Genomic DNA, 12,748 nt, shown 5'->3' on the forward strand with positions numbered 1-12,748 from the left:
AGGAAAGAATCTCTGCAGCACCCTATTGTGGTTTAGCCACTTCCTGATTGCAGCTTGAAGTCTCTCCCCTAATGACTTCCTCCTTCCTCACTGCAGAGGGGAAACCCTTTCAGTAACCTCACCAAAACTCAGACCACAATCATAATCTAATGAAACAAAATACAGTTAATAAGAGATTTGTGCTTCTAAGAGATTATTTTCCCAATTTATGACAACTATCACCCATTACTGAAATAAATAAGGACAGAACCATAGTGGAAATAGGTGGGTGCAGCCACTTAATGGAATCAAAAGGATTAATTCAGATCCTCTGGTAGACCTGACAGGATAGTACTGAAATGGACAAAAAGCAGGGGAGAGCAGTATAACAGGAAGCACTTTCCTTGGGTTTTTAAAGTTCAGGCCTGCAAGTTTGATGAGAAGAGTACTTACAATGTCATCATTAAGTAAAGAGTTGCCTCAAAGCCAGGTCTTGGCTCATCTTTTGTAAATAAAGCAACTAACCATGTCTGTGCACCTGAGAGCATCCTTTCACCAATTTGCTGGACCCCAAATTATTTTATCTACCAGCTCAACGATGTCTTCTCTACAACAGAAACAAAGCATCAAGGAATGTGATTGGAAAAGATCAGAATTTATTAGAACAGCTGATGTACATGGTCTCTCCAAATACAGATTATTATTGTGAACCACTAACTGGAAATATATTACAGCTATGTAATTCCTTTAAATGTATCTGTCCAAATTCCTGTTCAAAAGAAGCACACAACGGTGGATTTGATTTGGTTTTGGTAATTTAACCAAATGGAGAAGTCCACAGGCTCCCTCCCCCCCGATCTGTGGCCCACAAAGTTGCATATTCTCAAGACTGAGAAGAGACAGACTGGTAATGCTAAGAACCATCTGTTCTGGCTGATCCTCAGACAGCGCCAGTTTAGGTGGATGCCAAACTATTTCAGCCATGCTGTCAATGGCTAAAATTCCCCCAGAGAAATCACCTACTTAGTTTTCGGTGCTGGAGTTTCCACTGTTCTTGAAATACCACGTGATTGTCAGGTGCCAACAGAACATGTTATTATGAAGTGGGCACTACTCAAAAGAGACCCTGAGTGTAGATTTGAGGGTGGGGGAAGGGAAGGAGGGCAAGGCAGGACCTAGGGAGCCCTGGGATGTTTCAGTCCCAAGGGACCAGGAGGTTTTATTCAGTGCATTGGGCTGAATCGCCGCCTTTCAGCGCAGGCCAGCAAGATTGTCGCTCAGCGTTTCTCCCCACCTCCCAGCATCTCATTCCAGCAAGCAGCAGGCAGCTGCACACCTTGACTACTTTTTCTTTCAGCGCTACCACCAAATTGCAGTTTCTGCTGTGTTTGGTTTCTGGTGTCATCCCAGATCCTACTGCCCCTCAGCAGTCCTCAAAGTCATGCCAGCGGACAAGACACATGTGCCTGTGGGTTATAGACCATGGGAGTGGCCATTGCATCCAATTTGTCACTTCAGACTTTCACCCCACACTGAACAAGTTGCTAAGCTAAGCACATCTTGCAGAAAACAACCTTGTCTCATTGGACATGACCTGTAATATATTGATACATAAGAAGAAAGGAGGCAAGAAAGATGAATGAAAACAAGAAAGTCAAGTGGCAGAAGAGGAGAAGAGGGGAAACACAACGTGAGGACGGGAAAAGCAATGGAGGCGGTGGGGCCTATCTGTTGGGGTCACTGCTTCCTCAGAGAACAAGGCAATTTCACTTTGTGGAGCCACTTGCAGCACACTTCTTTTTTCTGTTCCACCAGTTGTAGAGTCAGATGCAGGACCATTTACAAGAACAGAGCATCTGATTGGGAAAAAGCATTGCAGGGTGGGAAGCAGTTGGTGATATGAGAAGGATAGGAAGCTAACATACAAGAGAAGAATGGAGAAGGAGGTTGCAGCAGCAGCAACTCCAAGATATTGTGGGGTGGGGGGCTTTTCTCTGCGCTGACTCTTTCCCTAGCTGTTATCTGGTGCTGAGCTGCATTTTCACCTGCTGTCCATTTCCTCGAAACTTTCAATTTTCAAATACTTTATTTGGTGGGAAAGCAAGTAAACCAATCCATCATGCTACCTTCATCTGCTTCACCTTTTCTTCTTCACTTCTGTCTTTCTCAGGTTGCTTAATTATACCTTTCTTGAACCTCCCTTGCTAGATTAATAAGGCACACCAGCATGTTATCTCAATGCTGATAACTGGCTGGATGTCATAATTGCTGCAGGGCCCCTTCACACTCAGAGAATATTACCATCAGGGTGTAAGGCCTGGACATCTCTGCTTACCACTCACTAACCTCATGTCTCCAGTTTGCGCTCAGCACTGCTATCAGCTGTGCTACCTAAAGGACTGCTTCTCCTATTTCACATACAAGAAAGCTGAGCTTTGTTCTAACTTAAGAAATAACCATTTGCACCTAACCACAAAAATTTGATGTTGAGGTGCAGGGAGGCAAATGAACAACTGGGAAGCTATAAAAGAGAAAAGATAGGCAAAGACTAGCCATTTTTTAACCCACAGTGAAAAACCTGGAAGGGCAAGGGCAGCGGCAGCGGCAGCAGCAAGAGGACGCCAAAGGGGCAGGAGATGCCTGGCAATCCTGGGTCTCAGATACCATGCCAAGTCCTAGCGAGTGAAGTGCTAAGACTCACAATTTTAAGCTTGTAGCAGAAGGTTTCTGTGTCCATGTACACACATACAAAGTAGCCTCCACTGCAAACGAGACTCCCCAAAGGCCAGGCTTCAAATGGCCTCTGCAGGAGCCACTTGGATTCTGATGTGTGCTGGAGGATTTCTGTTTCTGAATCAGGTTTCCAAGAGAGTAGCAAGCTGCCTTCTTTCGGACCAGGCAGAATCCAGAGGAACAGCAGTCTGTAATCTTTCAGTTATGGGGCAGTAGGGGCACTGAACGCACTACAGGGGGAATGCTCAGATGCAGCTGAAGTGGGGCTTGCTGATGAAGAGCTAGAGATGGTGGCCTGCTGTGAGTCTCAAGCAGAATGCTGGTTATACATGTGGCGATGAATTCTGTGGTCCTCAATCCCAAGTGCAGCAGAGGGAGCTGGAAAAACTACATACAGGTTGTGTGCAAGGGAGGGCCATGCCTGTGCTTCTCCTAATGTCAGGAGACCAGCCTCTTTTCGCCCTCAGTACTCTCATCCTTCCTTCCTCCTCCCTGCTTGCTCAGTACATGCAAGGGCCTATGACTGCCTCAGAAGAAATGGCCCCTCCATTGGACTTTCAGCTCGATACATGGCCTCCTACTTAGAATAACAGGTTAGATAATAAAAATCAGGAATTCACAGTGTTTTATTCTCTTCTGTAGGCTCACCCAACTTCCCTGCCACTGATGCCAGTGACTCCAAGTCCTCATTGCATATTAGCTCTTGCCGGTGTGGCACTCAAAGGGTTAACAGACCTTGGCTTCTTGGACAGATAAGACATAAGCTCATTCACCAACAGGAACACAGGAGTGGTTACACTGAACAGATTACTAATGTTTCTTGTAACGGTTCTTTGGAGTCTCGCCACAGCCAGTTGTGTCGCAGGAGAGGACGCTGGGTTTCTTCCCCAGGCCAATACTCCCCAAGAGCTCTGGCAGCTCATGGGTTATAGCCCTCTCAATCTTCTCCAGGAAACAGCCTCCCATGTAGGAACACTGCTGAGCAAGAAGCTTAAAGGAGTTGATAGGGTTGATCCCAAAGAAGTCCTTGTAAGCTTCACGATTAGGGAGGTCGAACTTGCTGACATTGGTCTTGGCCAGGATTGTTTTAAAGATGTAAAACTTGTCTGGATCCTCCACAATGTCCTTGAACACGAGCTCTCCATCGCTGAAGAAGGTCATTTTGTCCTTGTAGGTCTGCAAGTAGCGATCAACTAAGAGTGCATGGATGCGGACGCGGATGGCATGTTGGCGGATAAAAGCAATCTTGTTCTCCAGCCTGTTTTCAATCACTTGGTTCAGGTCTTCTAGGAGTGAAATCTCCTCTTTCAAGAAGAGTTCTCTGTGGGTGTCGGGCTCGTAATCCAGGGGCCAGAAGGAGCTGACATAGACTCTGGGGGGCTCAGTGACATTGATCAGTGGAGCCAGGCTCCAGAACAAGGCTCCGTAGACTCGCATGAGCTCTTGTGTAGCCAGGCTGTCAGCTTTGTTCAGAATTATCCTAATCTGAGATTCCCGTCCCTTTAGCTGGCGGAAAAGCATCTCAAGCTCCAGCCCCACATCCAGCTTTGTGGGGTCGAACACTACAAAGATGAGGTCAGCTCTGTCAATGAACCACTGGCAGACGTCATTGAAAGGGTAGCCTGTAAGACAAGGGGAAGAGGAACATCAAATTTGAGCCCAGGCACTTTCTGACATCTGCCACATGACAATGATTGCCCAGAACCCTTAGTGATACATCTTTGGAAACCCATGCTTCACTAAGGCAGGGATGTTCCCGGGCTCCAGCTCCCACCAACTGCAGCACCTGGGGTGACCAGTTGTGAGGGATGATGGGAGCTGTAGTCCAGGAACATCTGGAAGAAGAGAAGAAGAAGAGGAGTTTGGATTTGATATCCCGCTTTATCTCAAAGCGGCTAACATTCTCCTTTCCCTTCCTCCCCCACAACAAACACTCTGTGAGGTGAGTGGGGCTGAGAGACTTCAAAGAAGTGTGACTAGCCCAAGGTCACCCAGCAGCTGCATGTGGAGGAGCGGAGATGCGAACCCGGTTCCGCAGATAACAAATCTACCGCTCTTAACCACTGCACCACACTGGAAGACTGCAGGTGTAGCTGCCCTGCATGAAGAACCCCATCCTATTTGCTGTTATCCCTTGAGTGAATAGTTAGGTCGCAATAGAGAAAGCAAAGTTCAAAAGCGGGGTGGGGGGGATGCAATTCAAAAGCTTGGCCAAACTGTGAAGTCGAACTGATGTACAGTACATACTGCAGTAAATGCTAAAAACGTGGAAAATATTGATATCTCATTTGACTATTGACAATGCTATATGAATTTTGTGGTTGACCAAAAACTCAAATCAAAACACCTCAAGACCCTCTGAACATTAAGGCATAGTAGGGCTTTACCTCGTTCCTGTTGTTTCCGGTTTTCAATGATCCCCGGCGTATCCACAAAGGTAACCCTTTCCAAGAGCTTATGAGGGACCTCGATCCCTATCAGCTTCTCCAGAAAGTTCTGACCAAATTTCTCAAGAGGTGAGAAAGAGCGTGTGCTGTCCGCAGCCATCACAATGCCTTCAATGGTCTTGAGCTTAGGGCCATGCATGATGACGGTGAACTCTGAGGTGGTGGGTTCAGCTCCTGTTCAAGGAGAAAGCAAAACAAAGGCCACACTCACACATCTGGCAAAAAACAGTTAAAATCTCAGCTCCCTCAAAGCCCAACAAGTTCACAGCAGAGGAAAACAATCCTATTGTCCCTTCCAAAACTCTCTTAGGAGTGCTTATTCTAAGCAGACAAATGGTTTCATCCCTTGCTCCTGGCTGATGACCGTGACTTCAGAATACATCCCCGATGACTTAAAACAAATAGCTTCTTGAAGATGTTAAATGATTATCAAATCAGTATTCATTGTCCCAACTTCTACCACACTCAAGGAAGAGGGCAATTCCCTGCTCTGTTTGGCAGAAACCTGGGTAGCTATAACACTACCACTCATTCTGCTGACACAAAGGAAGATAGTACAGCTCAGGCAACCGACTCCACTCTGGAGACCACATTTTTGCTGCAGTTTCTAGAGCTATGCTTAGAAGCATTTTGCCACCGGGTCCAAGTTGTTCAGCATCTTCGGCAGAAAAGGAAACCCCCAAACTGCTGAGCTTGTTTCATCTTGCTTAGAAATTTCATTTAAATAGAAAGCTTTGCTCATTGGGAATCAGAGAGAAAGGAAGCCCCAGAGGGTGGTAGGAGGTGGGGAGGAGAGAACACTGGAAAGGTCACTCCTGCTCAAACTAATTGGCTCCATGCAGGGAAGGCAGAAAATTGCAAGTTCCCTTGTGCTTGCCAACTGTGGTTCTTGCAGTCAGGCAACCACCTGAGGAGGGAAGCCAGCCCGATGGGGAGTCTCCTGGCCTAGCCTGACCTGCTAAGCAGGGTGCACTCCAGAGAGGCAATGGGGCTGAGCTGGAAAAGCTGGAGCTTGAAGCACAGCTAGCAGGAACTGTTGCTGCTGCTGCTGCTGCTGCTGCTGCTGCTGCTGCTGCTGCTGCTGCTGCTGCTTCTTCTTCTTCTTCTTCTTCTTCTTCTTCTTCTTCTTCTTCTTCTCCTCCTCCTCCTCCTCCTCCTCCTCCTCTTCCTCCTCCTCCTCCTCCTCCTCCTCCTCCTCTCTCTCATACCTGGCTTAGCCAAGGCAGAGACTTTTTTCTGCATATGAGGCCTGGGCACACCAGGGAGCTCACTTTGCTGGACCCTGACCACAAAAAGGTCTGTTCTGACACTAGCTACAGAGACTTTAACAACCCCTATTCTGTAGGGTGGAGGAGAGATCCAATTCAGTACATGTTTAAAGCCAAATCTATCAAATTCACACTTTACAAAACAATATGATAACAAACACAGCTATCCTCTGAAATGTCCACTTATCCAAGTTTTGTGATTCACCTCTACAACCAAATCATGTCTGTAAGAACATGTTATATATGAGAAAGTGCATAAAAAAGACAACTTTAGTGAAAATGACATACAAAAATGCATTAGAGCAGGGGAAATTGCTTGTAAAAATGTGAACATTTGTCAAAACTGCATATAAAATGTGTTAATTAGGAGAAATTTGCACTAAAATGCTGATGAATTTTCAAGAAGAAATTCCCATATTGCTGCAAAATGTGGAGAACTGGATTCAAGATTGAGAAAATTAGAAAATGAGAGAACTGAATTGGACAGCTCCTTCCATCCCTAGCAGAAAGGGGCAGGTTATACAAGTGCCTAAGACTTCTGACCAAACTGAGGGAGGCAGTGGAAGACAGGAGTGCCTGGCGTGCTCTGGTCCATGGGGTCACGAAGAGTCGGACACGACTAAACAACAACAAAGACTTCAGAGATGTTACCTGTGTAGAGCTGGTAGGGAGTGTTATCCAGCCCCAGGAGGTAGTTTATCATGGTGGATTTGCCAACACTCCATGGTCCCAGGAATAGCACCATCGGCTTGGAAGTGATCTCTCCATCTGCAAGGGGAAAGCAATAATACCACAGGGTGATTTTTTTCCCTCCTTAAGCAGGAAAAGCTCAGGTGTGTCCTTGAAAATTTTCCAGTCACCTTGGACCCATGCCCCCAAGCTCACAGGAACATTGCCCAGCCTAAACAGCCATTCCTTGGGGCAATCAGTGCAAGCCAGGGATGAAGGCATCACAACCTACACAGAGTGGGTAGGGTGAGGCATCACAGTGCACACACAAGCTGCTCACCTGCCATCACCCTCCACAGTCTCCAAAAGCAGGAGCAGTCCAAGCAGATGGGAACTCTTAGCCATGCGAGTCCTCTCCAGGGTTGCCCAAGCCTCTGCTGTGGCCATGGCAGGGCCCTTCAGTTACATTAAGATTTTTTTAATTAACCTTTTCAGTTGATATCTTACTCTGGACAGATTAAATCAGGTCTACATGTGCTGGAGATGTAAAGCTGCACATGCTGCTCTTATGCACATATTTTGGCCATGCTGGAGGATAAAATCCTTCTGGGCAGTTGTATTAAGTAGCATTGAGAGCATTACAGAAACCTTCTGGGATATAAAAGAGATCATGTCATAGAGAAATAGTAACATATTTCTGATCTGACAAGTAGTTATCATTGGAGAAAAATAAACACACACACCCCACAGACACTTAATGATTGGATTACAAAAGAATGTTTTAATTGTAAAGCTGATGGACCTTGTAAGAGGGAAGGCAGGCAAGTGGATATATATATAGAGAGAGCGAGAGCGAGAGAGAGCCCTTCCATTATGCATTGGTGCAACAAAATATAGGAGGATGCTGAGCCACAAGTATCACTAGAAACACTGATAACATTGTGTACGCCTTTCCCTCTCCCCTTGTATCTCTCCCTTTTCTGTCTAAACAAAAGTATGTATATTTCATATTAAGTTTGCATTGGTATTTACTTGGTTTGTTTATGTACGTGCAGATTTAATGATTTAATAAGTTGTTGTTGCTGCTGTTGTTTGTTATTTAACAATAGCCTGTTTAGCTCAGCCAGGCACATAGGTGGTCTACTGGTGATGGTGCAGAAGCCAACTTAGGCAACCAAAGAGGCACAAGGGGTGCGTTTTCCTTCTGGTCCAGCAAGAGGGGCTGCTAGGCGCAGCAAGGAGGTGGGGGAGATGTCTTGTGACACTTCCTTGCTCAGCAGAGAGAGGCTGCCTGAGAGGAGCCGTGCTCACATGCAAGTGACAGGAAGCCATACCCACCTGTGGCTGAGGAGCCCAAGGTGCGTCCAGGGTAAGCTGTTAGGCAGGAGAGGACAGGGCCAGGGGGAGAGAAAAGGCAACGTGAGTAGGGAAAGGCTCAAGGAAAAGGGATGCTTGGTTAGGCTGGTATCAATCAAGAATTGAAGATGGGCATTGGCATTCTCTGAGGAAGGATGCAGCGCCAACGGATCTTTCCCCCTGCCCTATGAAAGAGGCTGGAATCATGATTCATGATCCACACAGTAACACAGGAAGGAGCTCATGCATCAAAGACCTCTTTTCCACAGGGATTAACATGCAAATCCTATCCCAATTTTGTTGGGAGGATCATGAGCTAGGGGCTTCTTTGCATACTCAGCCCCTCTGCAGTCTGATGGATTTCACAGAATTGTAGAGTTGGAGGGTACCCCCAACCTCTAATCCAACCTCTCACAATGCAAGAATCACAACTAAAGTATCCCTGGCAGATGGTCACCCAACCTCTGCTTAAAAGGAAGGAGATCCCACCTTCCCAGGGAGTCTGTTCTACTGACAGAAAGTTCTTCCTAGTGTTTAGCTGAAATATCTGTTCTTGTAACTTGAATCCGTTGGTCCAGGTTACAAGAAAGAAGATTTTGAAAGGGCATCTGCTCTCCTTAGCCTTTTTCACATGGGCTCAAAGGACATTGAGAATGGAAAGACCAGCACAGTCCACAGACCAGGGATGTATCGGCTGTCCTGGAGAAACCCGAGGCTGGCAGAAGGAGGAAGGAATTTTAGGGGGAACGGACACTAAATGGTGGGGGGAACACCCTACTGAGAAGGTGCTCAGTTGTTACAGAATGCTGTGGAAGGGGGAATAGAATGACGTATCCAGAAGGAGGGCATATCCAGAACAGGAGCATTCCACACTGCAACATTTTGTTGTAGGTCCTGCTAGTAAGTTTCTACTTTTGATTCTAGCAGCACCAGGGCCTTCTAAAATGCTGCACCCCTTTGGGCTGAATGTTCTGCCTCTCCACTTCCCTCCTACCTCACAATATTGGCCACGAAACATGGCAGCCCATCAAAACATAAAAGCGGTGCCCCGAACACAACCCTCACCTGTGATTTCATGCTGCCGTAGTTCGTTATACTTGTAAGACTGCTCCAAGGGCTTGATAGAAGTGTGGTAGATCTTCCTCAGCCGCTGCAGTGTGCCTGCAATGAGAGAAGAGGCCAAGAGGAACATATCAAAGCAAAAACCAGACCAGCCTGTCCACCACCACAACCCCTTGCACCCAGTGCCGGGTCAGTGAAGTGGCCAGTGGCAGTCGGAAGCTAAATGTGCAGGCAGATGAGGCAGGTGGCTCTCCCAGTTGGCCTTTCCCCTGTTACACACGAATGTTTTACCAACAACATTGCAAAGAAGGTGTGAGAGGATTTTACGTTTTCTTGAAGTAGGAAGAGGCTGCTCCTTTTGGTGTGCAGGGCTGTTGGGATGGTCCTTCTGGCAGGAGGAACAAGCAATGCCACTTGCCCACACCTTTGCTCTTCTTCCCCCATCTCCACCTCCTTTGCCCTCCCTCCAGGGGCTTCCCAGATCCTATGGGGCAGTTTCCTCACTCTGCAGAGGAGCATCTGGCATTCATCTTCGGAGAAACAAGAGAACACACAGACGCCTCTGCGGCTCACCAGTTTTGGGTTCCTCTTTGGGAGGCTGGGTACATGCTTCCAAGAATCTGACCTCTGCAATCCATGCTTGCAAGATGCTCCAGCCTCAGAAAGAAAAGCTGACCCACATCATGCGGTGGGGTTTAAAGGGGAGCCTCCAGCCCAGGGCTCCTTCCCCTGCTCTCTGATGGGGATGGCACTGCTGATCCAGCCAGGAGGGCTCTGAAAATGGGGTTTCCCTTGCAGAGGAGGACACCCAGTGGTGAAGAATAGCAAGGGCAGGAGAGCCAGAGAAACCAGGAATGGAGGGCCACCAGCTCCCACTCTCCTGTACCTGCCAGAAGGAGGCAATCAATCAGTTTATTCTCTGTGTGTGTGTGTTTCTGTGTTTGTGCACTTGGAGAAGGGTTGTTGTGGAAGACTGCGAAGGTTCAGTCCCTGCTATATCCAGGTTAGGAATGGAATATAAATTTGTTTCAGTTTGCATTTAAAAGCAGGTCTATTAGATAAACACTTTCCGAAACCATGTGCAAACCGAAACACAGCTGTCCCTCAAAATTTGCACTTACCTGAATTTTTTGATGAGGTTCTCCAAGAAAGCAATGTTTACAAAAATGCATTATATATGGGGAAAGTGTGTATGAAGATGAAGATATTAGTGAAAAAGGACACATACAAAAGCATATATTAGGAGAGGCTGCTTGCAAAAAGGTGCATGGTTGTCAAAACTGCATACAAAAATGGGTTCATTGGGATAAATTTGTACTAAAAATCTGACAAATTCTAATTCAAACATTTAATTCAAAAATTGCTGCAAAGTGCAGAGAACCAAAATAATGACTGGAAAAATGAAAAATCAAGAGAACCTAAAGTTTTGCCCTCATCGGAAAAACTTGAGAGCTGCTGCCTGTCAGAGATGACATTATGGAGCCTGATGGACCACAGTGCCTGACTCAGTAGAAGGCAGCCTCCTAAGTGCGTCTGTATCATCATTCCTTACTATGGCCTGCTAGTCCTTCTTCCAGAGGACACTAGAAGAGGTCTCAGGCCCCTTCAAGAAGCTGGAAGAGGGAAAGTTTGAGAGCTGGTGATGCTACAAGAGCTTCTGAGTAGGGAGCAAGCCCAGGAATAAGGCTCAGGGGAAGCAGACGCCTGATGGTCAGTGATGAGATCCTGGAGGCACAAATATGTGGTCCTATGCAATGTGAGAGGGTGCTGTAGGAAAACAGAATGGACTGGGCCTCTGGAGAGCTTGGGGCCCTGTCAGGAAGCACACAGGGTGTGCGCCCATCTCTCCCAGCACATCTTTGCATCCTCCCCCTCCCCACCACCAACCTGTCCCCTTCCACTGCTACCTGAATAGTCATCTGCAGGCTTCTCTTCCTTCAGCTTCAAGGTGCTTTCAATGTGGGTGCGGTCCCTCCTGGCAGACTCCCCGGCATCCTCCGCCTCTTCTGCAGAAAGAGCAGAGACAGAATCACGGCCTGCAGGGAAGGTATCCAGGAGGGGGAGGGCTCAGTCCCAGCTCCCAAAGGGGAAAGGAAGAGGCTTTCCATGGTGCTCATCCAGGCCTTTGGCACACAGTGAGGTTTCCCTTGTGCAGGCATTCCTTCCCCGCCCCCAACCCTGCCTCCCAAGTGGAGCTAAGGGGCTGGCAGCTGCCGGAGGGCAATCTTCTAAATTTAGATGCTGCTGCATCCTGACTTCACAATGATGGGCAAGGCGAGGGGGTCTCTCATGACAGGAATAACCTCTGACAGTATGCCATGCAACACTTTCGGGGCCTTCCCAAATGAACTTGTTGATACACTGGAACAGAGACCATTTTAAAACCAAGTTGACACTCCTGTCGATTGAGGTTTTATATTATAAAATGCAAAATAACTTCATCACTTGAGAGCCTAACAGGGAATTTCAGAAGACGGCATTGCAGGCCTCCCACCTAACACTTAGCATCTGGGCCGCCCTTCTAAGCATGTCCCTTGTTTTCTCAATGAAAGTGCTGACTTCAAATTAAAAATAAATTTTCTATGCCACTGTGGGAAAAGAATGTGTCTCAATAAGGAATGCTGTGAAGATGGGAGACTGAAGCCCATAAGGTAGAGACAGTGAAGATCTTAAGGTGAAGATTGAGCTATTAAGAAGACCAAGAATATTCAGGATGGCAATACATCAACTCTGTTGACTGTTGGCATCTTACAACAATTACTGGATGTGCAATTAAAAGAGATCAGAGCTGAGATTGTTGAAATGGTGAATGAAAATGGACCAGAGAAGGATGACATGGAAAATGAAATTGAAGAAGACACAGAAGCTTTGGACAATGATTTCGATAAAGGATTGCCAGAACAGGAGAGGGAAATGGTAAAGTTGGAGGCAGCAGATTATGAAATGGACAAATCCTTCACACAGGTATCTAGAGGAATGAAACAGCCAAATGGCAAAGTTATGATGTTGGAGGAGTGGAATGAAGCCATGGATGAAGAGATCAAGAGACATCCTGAGCTGGCAGACATAGAATTGAGAGAGAAATGATTCTGTGCACAATTTGGAGTGAATTCAGAGTAAAAAGCTGCCAAGCCTCTGGCGCTTCTCTTGGAAAAAGAATCAAAGAAGTGGAAATGGAAGATTTTGGTTTTTGTTTTGGGATGGAGAATAACAGCAAATAGAATTAGAAGGTAC

The 12,748-nt window shown here is 46.7% G+C and overlaps 1 protein-coding gene across 1 annotated transcript; it reads right to left on the reverse strand.

The window, feature by feature from the left end:
* Positions 1-613: 613 nt before the first annotated feature.
* LOC310699018 (sarcalumenin-like) lies at positions 614-11,994 on the reverse strand (the record flags this gene model as incomplete). The annotated part of the gene is made up of 7 exons (XM_083520606.1): positions 614-4,334; positions 5,100-5,333; positions 7,079-7,195; positions 8,435-8,470; positions 9,518-9,613; positions 11,422-11,580; positions 11,973-11,994. 7 exons carry the CDS (start codon positions 11,992-11,994, stop codon positions 3,523-3,525), a joined length of 1,476 nt encoding a protein of 491 aa, XP_083376732.1. The 3' UTR covers positions 614-3,522.
* Positions 11,995-12,748: the final 754 nt, after the last annotated feature.

The sequence above is a fragment of the Podarcis liolepis genome, assembly GCF_965112155.1.
Source record: "Podarcis liolepis genome assembly, contig: HAP1_SCAFFOLD_317, whole genome shotgun sequence".
Classification (NCBI taxonomy): domain Eukaryota; kingdom Metazoa; phylum Chordata; class Lepidosauria; order Squamata; family Lacertidae; genus Podarcis; species Podarcis liolepis.